The sequence below is a fragment of the Leiobunum rupestre genome, chromosome 11 (assembly GCF_980474605.1).
Source record: "Leiobunum rupestre chromosome 11, qqLeiRupe1.1.hap1, whole genome shotgun sequence".
In the NCBI taxonomy this organism is placed as follows: Eukaryota; Metazoa; Arthropoda; class Arachnida; order Opiliones; family Sclerosomatidae; genus Leiobunum; species Leiobunum rupestre.
The window spans coordinates 31,901,359-31,919,764 of NC_143394.1; the positions used below are offsets into that span (position 1 = coordinate 31,901,359).

General features: G+C 34.4%; 1 protein-coding gene across 1 annotated transcript; it reads left to right on the forward strand.

Moving 5' to 3' along the window:
- Positions 1–1,496: 1,496 nt before the first annotated feature.
- On the forward strand, positions 1,497–8,287 carry LOC149922276 (uncharacterized). The gene is made up of 9 exons (XM_090162273.1): positions 1,497–1,542; positions 5,031–5,205; positions 5,602–5,879; positions 6,509–6,695; positions 6,803–6,991; positions 7,494–7,651; positions 7,714–7,792; positions 7,858–8,023; positions 8,120–8,287. Exons 1-9 carry the CDS (start codon positions 1,497–1,499, stop codon positions 8,285–8,287), a joined length of 1,446 nt encoding a protein of 481 aa, XP_090018399.1.
- The last annotated feature ends 10,119 nt before the right edge of the window (positions 8,288–18,406 follow it).

Consider the following 18,406-nt stretch of genomic DNA (forward strand, 5'->3'; position numbering starts at 1 on the left):
TGGGAATCAAAAGAAATTTTTATAAATCCAAGATCATTTCTGAGATTATAAAATAATTGGGAATCGGAAGAAATATTTGGAAATCCAAGATTATTTTTGAAATCCTAAAATCAATGGGAATCAAAAGAATTTTTTATAAATCCAAGATTATTTCTGAGATTATAAAATAATTGGGAATCGAAAGAAATATTGTGAAATCCAAGATTATTTTGGAAATCATAAAATCATTGCGAATCGAAAGAAAACTTTGGAAATCCAAGAAAATCTTGGCAATCAGAAACCTAGTCTACATTATTTTACAAGTGTACAAGTCTTAGAAATTAGTTATACAACATAATTTAATACCTTAAACTACGGCTTAAACTATTAAAAATAATATAAGTTTAACGGAGTGAAAGAAATTATCAAACTAAAAAAAACATATTATTATATACTTCCAACTGAAACCCAAATGTGTAAAATGTCATTGTCGTTCTCATAAAATACATCTGTTATACGGGCAAGTTTAAAGGAGTTCCGTCTCACTACAATAAATCGTTTCTGCTTCCATGCGTAAAATATTCAAGTTGTTTTTTTCACCGCGACAGTTATAGAAAAGAATAAAGATTAGCGATTCTTTTAAACGTTTTTGATTTACGGCATTGTTCACATCTGCACAAAGAATTCAAACAATACGCCTCTTTAAATGGTATAAAAACGGCGGTAGACCACCAACTAGCCCGTAACCATTAAGAAAGAACGCTTTCGTTAGATTAGTAAACTGGGTCCGAGGAAAATGTTCAGAAGTGTCTTCGAGACAATAAACATAAAACTCCGAAATCGTCAAGTTAAGGCTGGTTTTCACTAGGACAGAAACAGGACGACGGCGACGGCGGACGCAAAAATATTGTATTAGGCCTAACGGGAATTTTTTGCGTCGAAGCCAACCGTCGTGGCGTTTTTGGACTAGTGAAAACTAGCCCTAAACGGCGCGAGGGAGGTGTACGACGGACATGACGTAAGACCTTAATTATACCGGCATTCGACTTAAGTACGTAGACAAAGAACCAAATAAAAAGAGAAAAAAAGAGTGTTAGTAACCATTGAAGCAGTACCCGCGCGTATAATGGTCATACATGACTTGAGGTTACTCGCGAGACAAAATAAAAGAACACACATGGTCTGGACGGTAATTACCAAGGCGCCTCAACGACCAGTCATCGCGAGGAAAAACCGCAACCCAAACCAGCAAGATGGTAAAGCTTCTGGTTCTTTAAAAGGCGCGAATTTTGGGGGGTCCGGACGTTTCAAAATCATTCGAGCAGAGTGCCATGATTCGCGTCCTGATGCGGAGACAAAAACGCTCTAAATCTAAATCTTTGGAACTTTGCGTTGGATAATTGTCTAGCTAAACGACTGTATTTCTATATCTCAATTCCGGACTTTTTCAATTATCTTATACCTTCTCTAATAGGTGCGAATTGAGGTAAACGTACGATTTATCTCGGAAGGATGGAATGTCCTACGCGGCGGTGGATGTTGCTGGTCGTGACCGTAAATCTGGTAAGCGCAAGGTGGATAATCCAAAAGCAACGTTTCGGAGACCCGCCCTTAAACACGGCGCTTTCCAAAATAAAGCGATTTCCCCCCAGACCACATCAACGTAGATTATCTAGACCATTTTCCAGTTTCTTGGCAAAAAGGGTGGCTTTCACTCGCCACTTTTTTAGCACTCTTTCTTCGCACCTTTATTGTCTTTGGTTATGGACTCACGACCTGAGAGGTTACCGACCACAAGCTCAAAGTGACTCGAAAAAGTAACGCCTGTATAAGTGTCCTAACCACGATGAATGAATGAATGCATTTTTATTAACTCTTACAAGAATCCTTTTTAAATCAGGGAAGAACAGTAAAATGTTTCAAAGTTCTCGAGTTACAAATTTGATTTACAATTAACTACATATTTACCTAAAACAAATTTACAATACCAATCTCAAATTTACAAAGAGGTTTTTTTGTACAAACCACTTTTATATCAAAGAGGAATCAAATAGGTGTTTCTATAAAATACGGGAGGTCATGTGATATGTTTTGTCTACGTCACTTAGCTGTAGCTCTTGAAGGTAGAGAGCACGCGCTGCAGTCGCTGGACCCTTCCGAATCCGAAACCCGCGTGCAAATCTGGCGTGCAAGTAAAGGACTAGAGGTCGGGGACGGTTAATCATTATCCATGTTTAAATTTATTTTTTCGTGGAAAAAAATGTAAACATAGAAATTTACCGGTTAATATTTCGGATAATGATTAAAAAACATGTATTATTCGTAAAATTTGAGTTTTTTATCGAAAAAAACGTCGTTTTTCCGATTAATTTTACAAATTTATAAAAAAATTAATCGGATAATACAGAAATATAAATTACTTGATCAAAATGTTTTACGAATAATTTTGAGAGCTTTATCTATTGAATAAAAGTTAACCATCCCCGACCTCTATAAAGCACATAAATAACTTGCGCTCGTGATGCAGATAAAAACATTTTATACTTATAATTTTTATTGATTTATTTTATAGAAACACCTATTAATGGATCCGCGAGCAGGATTTATTAAAAATAAAAACTACACTTTCTCTGATAGCGAAATAAACATATAGTATAAAAGATAAAATTACCAAGGAACTACAAAATATTTACAAGGTTTACATTGAAATAAAAATAAAAATTGAATTTCAATTTTACGATACAGAAGTGAGGAACAATAAAGTTCTTTAAAAAAGAAGATATGTGATCGCGCTTATTTAAATAGTTTTATTCCGAGACCTCCCCTTCGACCGAGAATCCTTTTGGTGATGTTCAAGTCTTGCCTTTCCCATGAATGAATGTTTATTGTTCCTTTGAAGGAATTAATTCACAGGGGTTTTTTTTTTTAAATCTCAAAATTGTAAAAAAGGGAGAATGGAACTAGGCCATTGACCACGGCCAGGAATATATTCACGGTCTTTTACATTTAAATGACCCCCATTTGTTTTATAGTTCTAGCAAAAACACCGTTTCAAATTGTTCAACTATGGGAAAGTTTCGCCAACGAAAAACGTTATGCATTCAGACGTATAAAAAACACTCTTACAAAAATATATATTCGTAATTTTATACCGCTTACGTTGTGAGCTTGATTTTTTTTAAATTGGTTTAGAAAATAAAAATAGCGTGGGCTAAATTCGTTATTATCGGAAAAAGATAAGATAGATATTATAAACTTCTTCGTTATTATCCGAAAAAGACACCGAAAATAGCCTTGTACCTGTACTTCTGATACCAAGCATCCTCCAAAATCCGTAATGACGTTTTGGAGGCTTAAACCATAGTTATATAACAATTTAGTAGTCAAAGGTTAGTCCCACAGCTCCGGCTAATCCCGGTATTTTAATAGCGCGGGTTATAATCAAATTTAGAGAGTCGTGAGTTCACCAAGCAAATGCCTAAAAAATGACAACTTCCGTCGTTCGCAAAGACGATTTTCCGTGAATGGAAATAGAAAGTTTTCAATTCAAAGGCAACGAACCTCGCACGAAAAAGGCATCAGAGCCGAATATCAAATGCAGCGCATCATTGTGCGTTAGGCCAGTTATTTGCCAAACACCCCAAATTCGAAAAGAAATGTCATTAACACGAGTGCGGATGGGAGTTGCCACGAGTTATCACTCAGTCGGAAAGCTACTTTCCTGGCTTAAAGGGAATATAACCTCCAACGAAGCCTTAGTCGCCCTTCAAGGTAAAGCCATGCGCTTATAATAACCATTCAAATAAGTGTGTGGCTTCCCTGGTTTCAGCGCTTTAAATGTTTACTGACAAGGAGACATCCCGAAATGAAACCCAATGATTTTGTTCAAACTCGGGGGATTGGTAGACCTTCATGTATCATGAAAAATCCTAAAGGGAATTTATTCAATGGGCAACCGTTTTGCCATGGCAACGAAAAATGTTTTTGACAACACAAAATATTAAATTTTCCCATTGAAAATAACATGGGATTTTGACCTCAAATTGATCTAAAGTTGATCAATTTTGATTTTTTTTGTCAATTTTTATCTATTTTTTTCTATTTTTGGCATTTTCGAAATTTTGAAATTTGTTCAAATTTTTCACAGGGGGGGGGGGGGGGTCCTAGGAATCGGTCAGAATCCCATGTTATTTTCAATGGGAAAATTTAAATTTGTTGTTGTCAAAAACATTTTTCGTTGCCATGTCAAAACGGTTGCCCATTGTATAAATTCCCTTTAGGATTTTTCAAGTTACATGAAGGTCTACCAATCCCCCGAGTTTGAACAAAATCGGTGGGTTACACTTCGGGATGTCTCCTTGTGAGAACGAATTATAGAATGACCACACATTATTTGCCGCGTCGCCACAGTGAGCCTGTAATTACGTATTTAAGAATGTGGGAGTATAGCATTAGCTTCTGGTATTATCCTCTCGTACTTCGTAGAGTAAGTTCGTCTGCTTTTTAAACACGAATAGTAAAGATAGATGACGGAAGAGTGATACGAGAAATCGAAAGCAGACGATATTTCGCTACAAAGAATGCGGATTAACCAATAGGCTAAGTAGGCTTAAAAGCCTAGGGGCCCGGGGAGCCTTTACCAATAACGAGGGCCCCGATACGACGCTATATCAAGGTCATAGAAGCCCTAAATAAGCTATAAGCCTAGGGGCCCGGGAAGCCTTTACCAATAACGAGGGCCCCGATACGACGCTATATCAAGGTCATAGAAGCCCTGAATAAGCTATAAGCCTAGGGGCCCGGGGAGTCTTTGACAAAACGGGGCCTCGAGACGACGCTAAATCAAGGTCAGAGGGGCCCTGATAAAGCTTAAATAGGTAATTGCCACCATTGGGGTTTAGAATATTTTTCCCATATTCTTGGTATCTTAATTCATTCTTGATATTAGAGGTTCTATTCCCTTTAAACCACCAAATATATTTAGTTACAGACACAAATTAATTATATTATTTGATAGATTTTTATAAAATCAAACGCCTTATCAAACGAAGATACGATTGAAACTAATATAACGACGATAGCGACCGAACTGCCGACGCAAACGTCCAACCCGGATTTGATGGACGAAATTCAACTAACGACCGAATCCACTACCCTAACGGTTGATTTATCACCGGAAGATGTCAACGCAACTACGATAGAATACTACAAGCGAGAGGATTATGAGTAATTAATACTACCTTACACATAAATAACTCCATGAAGGTATTGATTTCTACCATGAATTTCGCGCGTTAACCGGTGGATCAATTTACTCGTCATTATTAGAAAAATAACTACGAAACATATTAATTATAATTAACAAAGGCGTGTAATATTGATATTTTTATTATTTTTTGTTCAAACCAAAAGACGGGTGTTCAAATATTACAAAATAAAATTTAGCTGTTAAGCCTTGGCAATAAACATTACTGAGTTTCGAAAGGTTGACGAATAAAATCGTTAGAACCACGGCACCATCGTGATGATAAAGCAGACCAGTACTCAGATTACCATGGTCGAAATGAATACATTCATGATAAAACTAAATACAAAATTTATGCGTAGTTTGCAAATTTTCAGAGAGGGTTCAATGGCGAGTACCGAATTTGGGGAGGGAGAGGATCAAACGAACGACGAAACTTCGACCAACGTCAACGATATCAAAGACAAAGAAGATACCCAAAGAAATTCCCGGGTGAGGGAAAAGTTCCGCTCTCAGACGCCAGTCAGTATCGGTATCACCAGGGACGCTTCGGCTTACCGGTACCCCAAACCGGAATTCAAACAACCACCCTATCAAACCGCGAACCTTCCCAGTTTTGGCAGCGCCCTACGTGGGAACCTCACCAAAGTTCAACGTGGGTATATCCGGGAAATTATATTTCTATATACTTAGTATGTCAAAAGCTTCATTGCCCCTCTGCCGAAAAACGTCCGAAGTTTGAATACATGTACAACAAATATTTTCAAATTCATTTGTTGGCCGCCGTTGTTGGAAAATAGACACTAGAAACCCTGATTAGTTTTCACACTGAAAATCTTGGAAAATTTATAATTTTCTTCAAAAAACTGACCTTGGGGTCGATTCTGTAAGAAATCGAATGGGAATTCGATCTCGATACCCTATACCATGTCGAGATCGACTTCGACAGTTTGTATTGATTTATGCTTATTCGAAATCTTTACCGAATACCATTCGTCGAGATCTCGAAGTTCGAAATGTAGTTTTCGATCGAAAATTGGATTTCGAATATTTACAGAATAGGCCCCCTGGTTCCGCGGTATAGGTGAACTTCTATTCCAGACAAGGCTTAAGCTTAGGTTATCGCGTAGCAATTAAAAATCTCGGTTGTAAGCCACGTCCGTTTCTAAGGGAATCATCAGGATCACCATAGTCTTCTTTAAACATTCCGAGTGTATAAATATATAAATTCCTTTTATATTCTTTGACCCTTCCGTTTTTACAAGCGCTTCTCACTTAACACAGATCTATCAGCCGATTGCTACAGCAATTACATGCGGGTGACCTTGAGATTCAACGGCTCCTTCAACGGCCTCATCTACAGCACGGGGTACGCCTTGGACACCGAATGCGTCTACGTCAACGGTACTGGCGCCACCTCCTACCAGTTCTTCATCCGATTAAATCGGTGTGGTACTTTGGGAGAAAAAGAAGGCCAGAGCACAGCGACCGCCCAATATCGTGGTTACTCCGCCTCGATTACCAAATACGGGATCCCAGGAGAAACCGCCATGGTATTCAAGTTCATTTTCCCTTTGTCATTGTTGTACAAAAGCCACAAGTTGCGATGTATTTTGAGCAGCAAAACAGCAACCAATTCATGTTCAACACGCTGACTGTGCAGTTCAACAAATTGATTGAGGAGGAGGAAGATGAACAGATCCGGGTTTCTTGCGAGTACGGCAACGATTATTGGAAAACGGTCAATTTCCCGGTGGTCAACGTGGAGTAAGATCGAGATTTTTCTGCCTTTTTCGGTCATTCCATATGATTTCGAACAATGATTAACTTCTCAATATTTTACGCTAATACTTCGATATTTGAATTACTTCAACACACTACGTTGTGTGTAAAATTTTATAAAAATCGGTCAATCTCTGGTGGGATCACTGGTCGAAATCATGCGGAATGACGCTGTTACCTAGGAGCAACAAACACAGTACCCCACACAAGGAGAGCGCAACTCGTCAAAAATCGTGCAATTTCTTGTATACAGTTGTCATTGGTTAGACGTCGGATGGGGAAAATGCGGAAATTGTCTTACCCCTTTCCTTAAAACGTGCAGCGTAAAGGCTCGTCCAATGAAATTTGTACACAACACTGCGTTAGCGTGTTTAAAGGCTAGCTGCGTTCTCCTTGCGTTTGTTGCTCCTCGTTGTTACAATTCGCGAATCGAACAATAACCGTTGGTTTCTTTCTCAAGCAGTTCCTTCCTTCTATTCTCCAAGAGAATCAACACGGGTCAAGCCGCCATGGCCTTCACCTTGACCCCTCCGCAGTGCACCATGGAGATCAGGAAAGGTTACGGGACGACGGGAACCAGGATCGCGGGACCAGTGACGGTCGGAGACGCTCTTACTTTGATGATACATATGAAAAGCATTACCGGTATAAAGCACCATGGCGTGTAGTTTTTTTAACTAGTTGGCTAAATTCAATCTTTTTGGCAGTTGGTTTCGATATCGTGGTCAGTAACTGTGTGGCTCACAACGGTGGTCAGAAAAAGCTGCAACTAATAGATGCCAATGGGTAGGTCTTTAGCTGAACACCGTGTCATAAAGATTCGGTAGTAATAGGCAGTCGGTTATTCTTAGATGCGTCCTGAGCGAGAAATTAATCAGTCGATTCCGAGGCTTCAACAGCGTGGACACGGAGGAGGAAAAGGTCACCTTGTACGCTTTCCTCAAGGCCTTCAGGTTCACCGGAAGTCCAGCTTTGTACTTGGAATGCGACGTTAGAATGTGCCACGGAACCTGCCCCGTAAGTTAAAGTGCATCTGGAACTTGATCAACCTTTTCCGTGTTTGGGCGGATCTGAAATTCAATGACCTTGACCATGTCCTTTTATAACCAATAGCCGCAACGCTGCTACTGGCGAAGTTTGACCAAACGATCTACGGACGAATCGGAACGAAACGACACCGCTATGTCCGAAAGCGTCAGCTTGATGCAGGCCTTGGACGTCCGTCACGAGTCGACCAACGAAGCCTTAGTCGCGATTCAAGGTAACGACATAAGCTTATAGACTCTTTTTAGAAACATTTACTGGGCGCCGCCATTATCGTACAGACAACTAACGAACAAGCCCTCTACCGCAGAAATTTCATCCCCTCAAAACCGGTTTTTTCATCACCCTCCCCGTATACCAGGCTGAGAAATAAGGAATTTTTCTAAACTGGACCTGTGGCCAGTAGAGCCTAGGTAGTTTAATTAAGAAACTGGACACTGGCCACTTACCATTTTTAACCTTAAAAATCAGGCTTTCACACAATTGACACAAGGCCAAGCACACAGCATACAAGCAAAGACCAAACAATTTTAGGGATTAATTTAGTATTTTTTTAATGAACTAAAATCTTGAAGGGAAAAAACTTTTGAATTAATTAAGTGGTCACTAGGGCCACTAACACCTCAAGCATTTTATTTTTAAACTGGTGATTGGTCTGTGATAGTGCCTTATTTCTCACACTGCCGTAGACTGTAAGGTAATGGCGGTCGATTGGGAAGGCGCGTTTAAGAGTCTATACAATATTTCACATAAGTCTGTCAGTGGCGTATCTTCCGAGTATTAAAATTTTACTAAACTGAAAACATATATTTGGTTGACTACTAAGTTATTAAGCCTAATATGAGCTCTTTGTCTTGTCCAACGCGTAGTATTTGCGAGTGACTATATGTGACTATTCGGTGGCCGCGGCGGCGCGAAGCGGCAAAACTCCCCCCCCCCCCCCCCTAGAAAAATAAAATTCCAAAATGTTTTTGAAGGAAAAAAATAATAAAGTTACTTAGAAAATCTCAAAACAAAATCGGCGGCGGGATCAAAATATAACGGCGGCGCGCTGAAAAGTAAATGATTCGGCGGCAGTGGTTCGGCACCAGATAAAATAACGGCGACGGCGGCGTTGGATCGGCGGCGGAACAGTACTACGTTCTAGACTGTCGCGCCACCAGTGAGTAATAATGGAAGCTTGACCTTCCCTGCTAGGAGGAGCGGAGTGATTAGCACTTTCGCCTCGCAGCAAGAGGAGCCGGGTTCGATCCCAACTTGTGGCACTGGGTGAAAACTCGGAACAACTCCTTCCGCGTTGAGTTTGCAAGTTCTCTCCCCACTGGTTTAAGGGGTTTCCCCCGAGCTCTTCGGTTTCCCCTTCCAAAAAAACTTGTTGAGGTTAACGGTAATAGTTAGTGTAGGGATCTGTTGGCTCGCTTAGCATTAAGGGCTTGCCACCACCCTCCTACGCATTGTAACCCGGTCACCTGAATTAAAGGCTTTCAAAGTCGCTTGATGACTTAGGCCTAAGGTGGTGCCTTGGGTATTAGCCTAGCCTAGCCGATTTGTTTTTACCTTTAGGTATTTTTGGGTATAGAGTCAATACTAAGTCAATCCACATAAAGCTAGCAGTAATTATAACATACTTATGTTATGTAATTATAGTCTTATGGTAACGCTGACTAAAATAAAATGGTCACAAAGATCCTTAACATCGTTTTGTTTTTTTGGGGCAGGTCCAACGGACGGAACGATATGCTTACGACAGGCAACGTTCTCGGCCATGGTTACAATCTCGGTCTGCTTGATTGTGCTCCTAAGTTTGACTACTTTGTGGTTTAGCAAAACGCTCCGCTCTACCAATGATGAAAAGCTGTTTTCGCCGCAAGCCACGCGTTAAATGTCCATTCAATAATTTCAATCGCGCCATGTATCATGTCATTACGTTGTTGCATTAAATTAAATCCATTTTTTTTATTTTTTAATAGAAATACTATTTAAGTTCACAAAATATATTTTACGAAAGAAGGGTCCATCTTCATAGGCTTGACTGGGCACAAAATTCTCGTCATCGCCTCACCGCCCAAAGTTTTATTTATCGTATTTCTTCTCCTAATCATGTAAAATGTTAAAATTACACCACATAAAAATATATACTAATTAATATATCATATTTTCCTTCTGTAATAGTCTTAGAAACTTGCTATATGATAAATTATAATATAATATATTCTTATGTGATGCTAATATTCGCTTAAAGTCATTATAATTACCAAAAGTGACAATCCCTGCTAAAGGTTTAATGAATGCTCGACTCGAGATCCACCACATAAAAGACTATTTATTGTCGCCTTTCTGGATCTTTTTTAGTCTATGGTATTATATCGTAAAATCAAAAAATACACTAACTTTGACCAGTGCTATTTAGTTCCTCCGTTCCTCACTACGAGGCGTTATTTGTTGGTTTTAACTTCATTCCCTCCCCAAGGCATACTTTCCCTTCTCCCCTCCCAACTTTTATTTCGCTCGTAACATTCATTACGAAATAGGTCCGATTGACACACTTTTGGTAATTATGTCACTTTTGTTATTATTCGCTAGAAATTTTCGCAGTCTTCAATTAACGTATTTTTGACAGACATGACATTTCAGACTATTGGTGCCATCTGGTAAGACTTCGGGTATTTAAATATTGTCCACTAATGGAGTTACCATTGAAAATATAAATTTTTCTACACATATGTAAGCCCAAGGCGAAATAAACTACTCATTTCAATTGCAAATCCAGAGTGTCAGTGTTGAGAAAGGTTCGGTACCGAAATTTTCATTAGAACAATAGGAAGAGTCATACTTATGGTTATTACCATAAGTGTATAATATTGTGTGACACTTTACTGAGAGTTATTCACAAGACAGACTGCATTACGGGCTTCGTCGCCGTTTTGCGTCCGCTCGCCCCCGCGTCACACTTAGCCTTTGACAGCGCCTCGGTAGGGGGCGATTTTCTTGGGATGACGTCACTCCTTTACTAGCACTCACAAGGAGACGACCCGAGGTGTTACACACCGATTTCGTTCAAACTCGGGGGATTGGTAGACCTTCATGTAACTTGAAAAATCCTAAAGGGAATTTATTCAATGGGTAACGGTTTTGCCATGGCAACAAAAAATGTTTTTGACAACATAAAATTGAAATTTTTCCTATTTAAGCCATATCGGTTCATTTTCACCCATTTGGTTCAAATTGATCAAAATGTGATCAATTTTGATTTTTTTCGTCAATTTTTAATTTTTTTTTTTATAATTTTGGTATTTTAAAATTTTTAAATAGGAAAATTTCATTTTTATGTTGTCAAAAACATTTTTCGTTGCCATGGCAAAACCGTTGTCCATTGAACAAATTCCCTTTAGCATTTTTCAAGTTTCATGAAGGTCTACCAATCCCCCGAGTTTGAAGAAAATCGGTGTGTAACACCTCGGGTCGTCTCCTTGTCAGTAAAATATTCCCCAAAGTGATAAACTTATGAAACAATATTATAGACTTATGTTATTACGTTACTTACGCAAAATCGCTACAATGGCGATCATCGACGCAAAAATCTCTGTCTTAGGCCTAAAAGAATTTTTTTGAGCAGACACTCGCCGTTGGTGCGTTTTTGCACGAGTGAAAAGCAGGCCTTAAACATTTTCGCAACTATCAACAACTTTTAGGAACAAATAGTAAGTAGTGGAGTAGCTTATCTCTGATGCGTGAAATTTCGGGCTGCAAATTTTGTCGAAAGCCCTGTCGAGCTGGAGCGAGGGTGTCCTCGCTAGCGTGACTATCCGCTCTCAAGACGCGTTATTATTAGTAATCAGAATCCGTTTTCACTCGTGCTCGTCGTAACGGACATTTTCATCAGCTTTACTCGCGATTCTTTCTGTATGAAAAGCGAACGAAACAAAAGATTTGACAACACTCGTGGCAATGAAAAATGACCCACTAACCCTGATACTTTCAAGTGGCGCGAATATATACGTCCATGGCTCTCTTAGTATGCTAATTTTAGCGCAGTTCCTTTGACGACTCACGCTGCTAATCATGGCAAAGGCGAAAGTGACTCGTCGGATTAATTGTTAACAGAAATTTCGCCCGGTCATGACCTTGGTTGTATCGTTTAGCAATGGCCTTGAATTCGGTTACCGCGTGCCAAACGAAACTTCGTGGCTAACAAATAAAAATAATAAATTATAGAATTTCAAAAAACACGATTTTCAACTGAACGATAACCTAAAAATAGAATGTTCAAAAACAGACGTCTAAGGAATATACGAAGTCTCACTTCATACAAAGTTGTTGTCGCGTTATTTTGTCATTCCGTGCGCTTTTCAAGATTCACCACATCAGCTAATGTCAACATCACATATATTTCTATTGTATTTCTCTAGTTTTTGAGTTTTGTTTCGATATTTCCCAATATTTTAGATATTTCCCAATATTTTAGATATTTCCCAATATTTTAGATATTTCCCAATATTTTAGATATTTCCCAATATTTTAGATATTTCCCAATATTTTAGATATTTCCCAATAGTTTAGATATTTCCCAATATTTTAGATATTTCCCAATATTTTAGATATTTCCCAATATTTTAGATATTTCCCAATATTTATCGAATATTTCTCAATATTTTTCAGACATTTAAAATATTTATCAGATGTTTAAAATATTTATCAAATATTTCTCAATATTTATCAAATATTTATCAATATTTCTTAAATATTTATCAAATATTTCTCAATATTTATCAAATATTTCTCAATATTTCTCAAATATTTATCAATATTTCTCAAATATTTATCAATATTTATCAAATATTTATCAATATTTATCAAATATTTATCAATATTTATCAATATTTCTCAAATATTTATCAATATTTATCAAATATTTATCAATATTTATCAAATATTTATCAATATTTATCAAATATTTATCAATATTTATCAAATATTTATCAATATTTATCAAATATTTATCAATATTTCTCAAATATTTATCAATATTTATCAAATATTTATCAATATTTATCAATATTTATCAATATTTATCAAATATTTATCAATATTTATCAAATATTTATCAATATTTCTCAAATATTTATCAATATTTATCAAATATTTATCAATATTTATCAAATATTTATCAATATTTATCAAATATTTATCAATATTTATCAATATTTATCAAATATTTATCAATATTTCTCAAATATTTATCAATATTTATCAAATATTTATCAATATTTATCAATATTTCTCAAATATTTATCAATATTTATCAAATATTTATCAATATTTATCAAATATTTATCAATATTTCTCAAATATTTATCAATATTTCTCAAATATTTATCAAATATTTCTCAATATTTATCAAATATTTATCAATATTTCTCAAATATTTATCAATATTTCTCAAATATTTATCAATATTTCTCAAATATTTATCAATATTTATCAATATTTCTCAAATATTTATCAATATTTATCAAATATTTATCAATATTTATCAAATATTTATCAATATTTCTCAAATATTTATCAATATTTATCAAATATTTATCAATATTTATCAATATTTATCAATATTTATCAAATATTTATCAATATTTATCAAATATTTATCAATATTTATCAAATATTTATCAATATTTATCAAATATTTATCAATATTTCTCAAATATTTATCAATATTTATCAAATATTTATCAATATTTATCAATATTTATCAAATATTTATCAATATTTATCAAATATTTATCAATATTTCTCAAATATTTATCAATATTTCTCAAATATTTATCAATATTTATCAAATATTTATCAATATTTATCAAATATTTATCAATATTTATCAATATTTCTCAAATATTTATCAATATTTATCAAATATTTATCAATATTTCTCAAATATTTATCAATATTTATCAAATCTTTATCAATATTTCTCAAATATTTATCAATATTTATCAAATATTTATCAATATTTATCAAATATTTATCAATATTTATCAAATATTTATCAATATTTATCAATATTTCTCAAATATTTATCAATATTTATCAAATATTTATCAATATTTCTCAAATATTTATCAATATTTCTCAAATATTTATCAATATTTCTCAAATATTTATCAATATTTATCAATATTTCTCAAATATTTATCAATATTTATCAAATTTTTATCAATATTTATCAAATATTTATCAAATATTTATCAATATTTATCAAATATTTATCAATATTTCTCAATATTTATCAAATATTTCTCAATATTTCTCAAATATTTCTCAATATTTCTCAAATATTTATCAATATTTATCAATATTTTTCAAATATTTATCAATATTTATAAAATATGGCTCAATATTTATCAATATTTCTCAAATATTTATCAATATTTATAAAATATTTATCAATATTTATAAAATATTTATCAATATTTATAAAATATTTATCAATATTTATCAAATATTTATCAATATTTATCAAATATTTTTCAATATTTATCAAATATTTTTCAATATTTATCAAATATTTTTCAATATTTATCAAATATTTATCAATATTTATCAAATATTTCTTAATATTTATCAAATATTTCTCAATATTTATCAAATATTTCTCAATATTTATCAAATATTTTTCAATATTTATCAAATATTTATCAATATTTATCAAATATTTCTTAATATTTATCAAATATTTCTCAATATTTATCAAATATTTCTCAATATTTATCAAATATTTATTAATATTTATCAAATATTTATTAATATTTATCAAATATTTATCAATATTTATCAAATATTTATCAATATTTATCAATATTTATCAAATATTTTTCAATATTTATCAAATATTTATCAATATTTATCAAATATTTTTCAATATTTATCAAATATTTATCAATATTTATCAAATATTTATCAATATTTATCAAATATTTATCAATATTTATCAAATATTTATCAATATTTATGAAATATTTTTCAATATTTTTCAGACATTTAAAATATTTATCAGATGTTTCAAATATGAAAATATTTATCAAATATGTCTTAGATATTACCGATATTTCTTGGATATTACCGATATTTCTTAGATATTACCGATATTTCTGAAATATTTCTTAGATATTACCGATATTTCTTAGGTGTTACCGATATATTTCTTGGATATTACAGATATTTCCAGGATATTACTGCTATTTCTTAGATATTACCGCCATTTCTGGTATATTTTTTAGATACCCAAAAATAATTATTGTAATTTCTCCCTACATGTAAAGCAGATTTCGTAAGCTCCTTGACCATCCGGCTACCTGAAAAGGAGTTCCCGTTGCCATAACGACCTAAAAGGTAACCTAGGAAAAATCTGACCTGCAACAACAACTGCAAGAAGAAGTAGCCGAAGAAAAAGGCGAAACTTGGAAAGGGGTCGAACTCGAGAAACACTGTCACTGGCGTCTGAACGAATTGAAACGCGAAAGAGGAACGGGCAAATAAAAAGTTTCTGGTTTCTTCGTACTTGACCTTCTAGCGCCGAAAGTCAAGGACGTTTCATCCTCAATTCCCAAAAAGATCTTCAACGCGCCAATCTGAACCAGTTTCGAAACGGTAAACGGGTTTTGAACCACCTCTCTCGCTGGAACCCTCTTTTAAAACATTATATAGTTACGGTTAAATTAAGCCACGTTCACACTAGAGCCTAAAACCCAGTTTAGGTCAGTTTGAATGCCAGTTTTGACCGCCGACGATAATTCTTGGTTCACACGTTCAAAATCGCTTCACCCCGGTTCGCTTATAGCCAAGGCTTAACGCCATTTCAAATTATGACCAGAATTTTTAAAATACTAAAATGTATCCCAAAACAATTAGTGAATCATGTTTACTATACATACAGTAATATTATTTGACAATATTTAGAATTTTATTCCCTTTATTTTGGAAAATACGAGCAATTTTACTTGCCCGCCTTATCGTTCTGAAAGCGATTCTAAGCGAACCGACTTGGACGAGTTGCTTCCCGAACCAACAAGAAGCGATTTCTCACGCTAGTTTTGGAAATTAGTTATCTAAAACTAAGCGATTCTAGGGGTAAGTGTGAACGTGGCTTTAGAGGGTTTAAGCGCTATACGTCCGAACGTCTAGGCTTTTACAAAAGCCCCGTGCAATCTCACGCGTTCCAGTTCGAACGCGAAACTACGGAACAATAAATTGAAGCAACTGGACACAGCGCTCATGTTCCATTAACATACAAAATTGGCCCTTTTTTCGCGTGTCTCAAACGAGCGGCAGAAATAATATTCTAGCCATTAGGCTGGTCAGATCGTAAGCGCGCTAAAATGGGTCTACCCACTTTAGCTATTTATTATACATGCCCTCCTACGCGATTTCTTTAAGAAGAAAAACACTCTTAAGTAGGCAACGAAGATCCTAGTGTTGTAAAAGCGGAAAATCCTGGCTGAGGATGACCTCCGGAGTTCAAGCTCGATTGAGACCAAAACTCGAACGAATAATGTTAATGAAACATTAATTTCCCGATTGTAGGAAAATTTGATATATTATTAAGAGCCATAAAACTGTCATCAACGTTGTACGAGAAATACACGTTTCTTTTTTAAATACTGGAAATATCACGGCTTTTAGTAGCCATGATGGTTTTGACCCTCTTAAAAACTGGTCACAAAAGTATATAATATATCAGTCAGTGAAGTATTCATCCGCTTATACTGCTGATGTCATTTTCTTCGCTGGCTCCCGTTGATTATTCTATATACATTTCTAAAGAACAAAGTAGTGCGTTTTTCAATACGTTGCTATACATGTATAGTCGTTTTTCTAAAACTATTTCATCGAAAAAATATGGTTTATAAATAAGTAAATATGTCTATGCAGTGTAATTTTTAAATTTTACGTCGTTAGGTGGAGTACTACAGTCGCGATGCGGTGTATGCTTCCGCGGTTTTGTCAAGAAAGTAGCTCTAATTGAAAACAGCCGCGAGCTTGCTAAGGTTTTTTCGTTAAATTTATTTGTCTATCTAAAATTTAAATGCATTCAAATTTGATAATTTCTCATAATTGTTTATAATTTAATTTATTATTGTTCAAGACACAGGTTCCAATAAGTGTAGGCACTTCGTACTTATTATATTATGTATTATAAACTACTGTTAGTAACAATTCCCATTAAATAGAGAAGATAAAAATGTAAAACTTCAAAATGTTAAAATAGTCAAATACTGTCTATAATTATAATTTATCCTGGAAATTTCTGTTGTTAGAAATTTAGAATAAATAAAATAAATAAAAAAGTAGATCTTCAAAATGGTAAAATAGTCAAATACCGTCTATAATTATAAGTTATCATGGCAAATTTTCTTATTTCCTGGAAATATCGGAAATACCATCTGATTTGGATTGGATAATCACTAGAACCAAAATTCGACGTGCTTCCGCGTAATTCAGACTTCCTATAACGCCTTGTTAGACAAAAGGAATTAAGTTAATTAACCGAGGTTCTCAGTAACAGGGTGCTGCTTAATTGACATAGTGGAACTTTAAAAAATCCGTATCCAATTCTACTTATTCCGTATTATAAAAATATTTTTCAACAAACAAGACCGTCGCGGGATAGAAATTTGGGTTTCACCATGTTTAACGTAAGCTAGAGATGATCATGTTAGAAACAAGACGTAGCGCGTGTTAACAGGCGATTTTGTTTATTTAGTGCATACTCTTTTTAAGGATAAACATTTAAAAAATTATTAATGTTGAAGTTTGAACAACAACGTTAAGAGAACCTAGTTCTTTAAAACAGGTTAAGAGTGCTTTCAGTTCGACGGTTAAAGAAAACTTATAAGATTTACGGCATAATTTTAACACGTTTTTGCTAAAATAGGGTACACGATGATCAAAATAAAAGTTTGAACATTATACCAAATCACTCCGTTTATTATTTATGTGAGCATTGTCTAAACACACAATATTGTATTCGTGTACCCTGGTTTACCGAAAATGTTTCTTTTGGTATACTAGTAACGATTTCGTCTTAATTATCTTTTATTTAAACACTATTATAATATTATAAGTCGTATTACATAATGCAAAAACAAATATAGCGTCGTCTTCAACTTAATAATTTTAATAATAATTCTTTATTGACAGAGAACAGTTTTCCTCGCTACAATTGTGCTGGGCTAAGTCTATGGTTAGACTTTTAAGCCCTATAACGCAGTTAAAAAAATCTACATAAAAAATAAAGGAAATGGTTATTGACAACACAGTAAGTTAACAATTAGAAAATATAAAATATTTTCTAGCCAA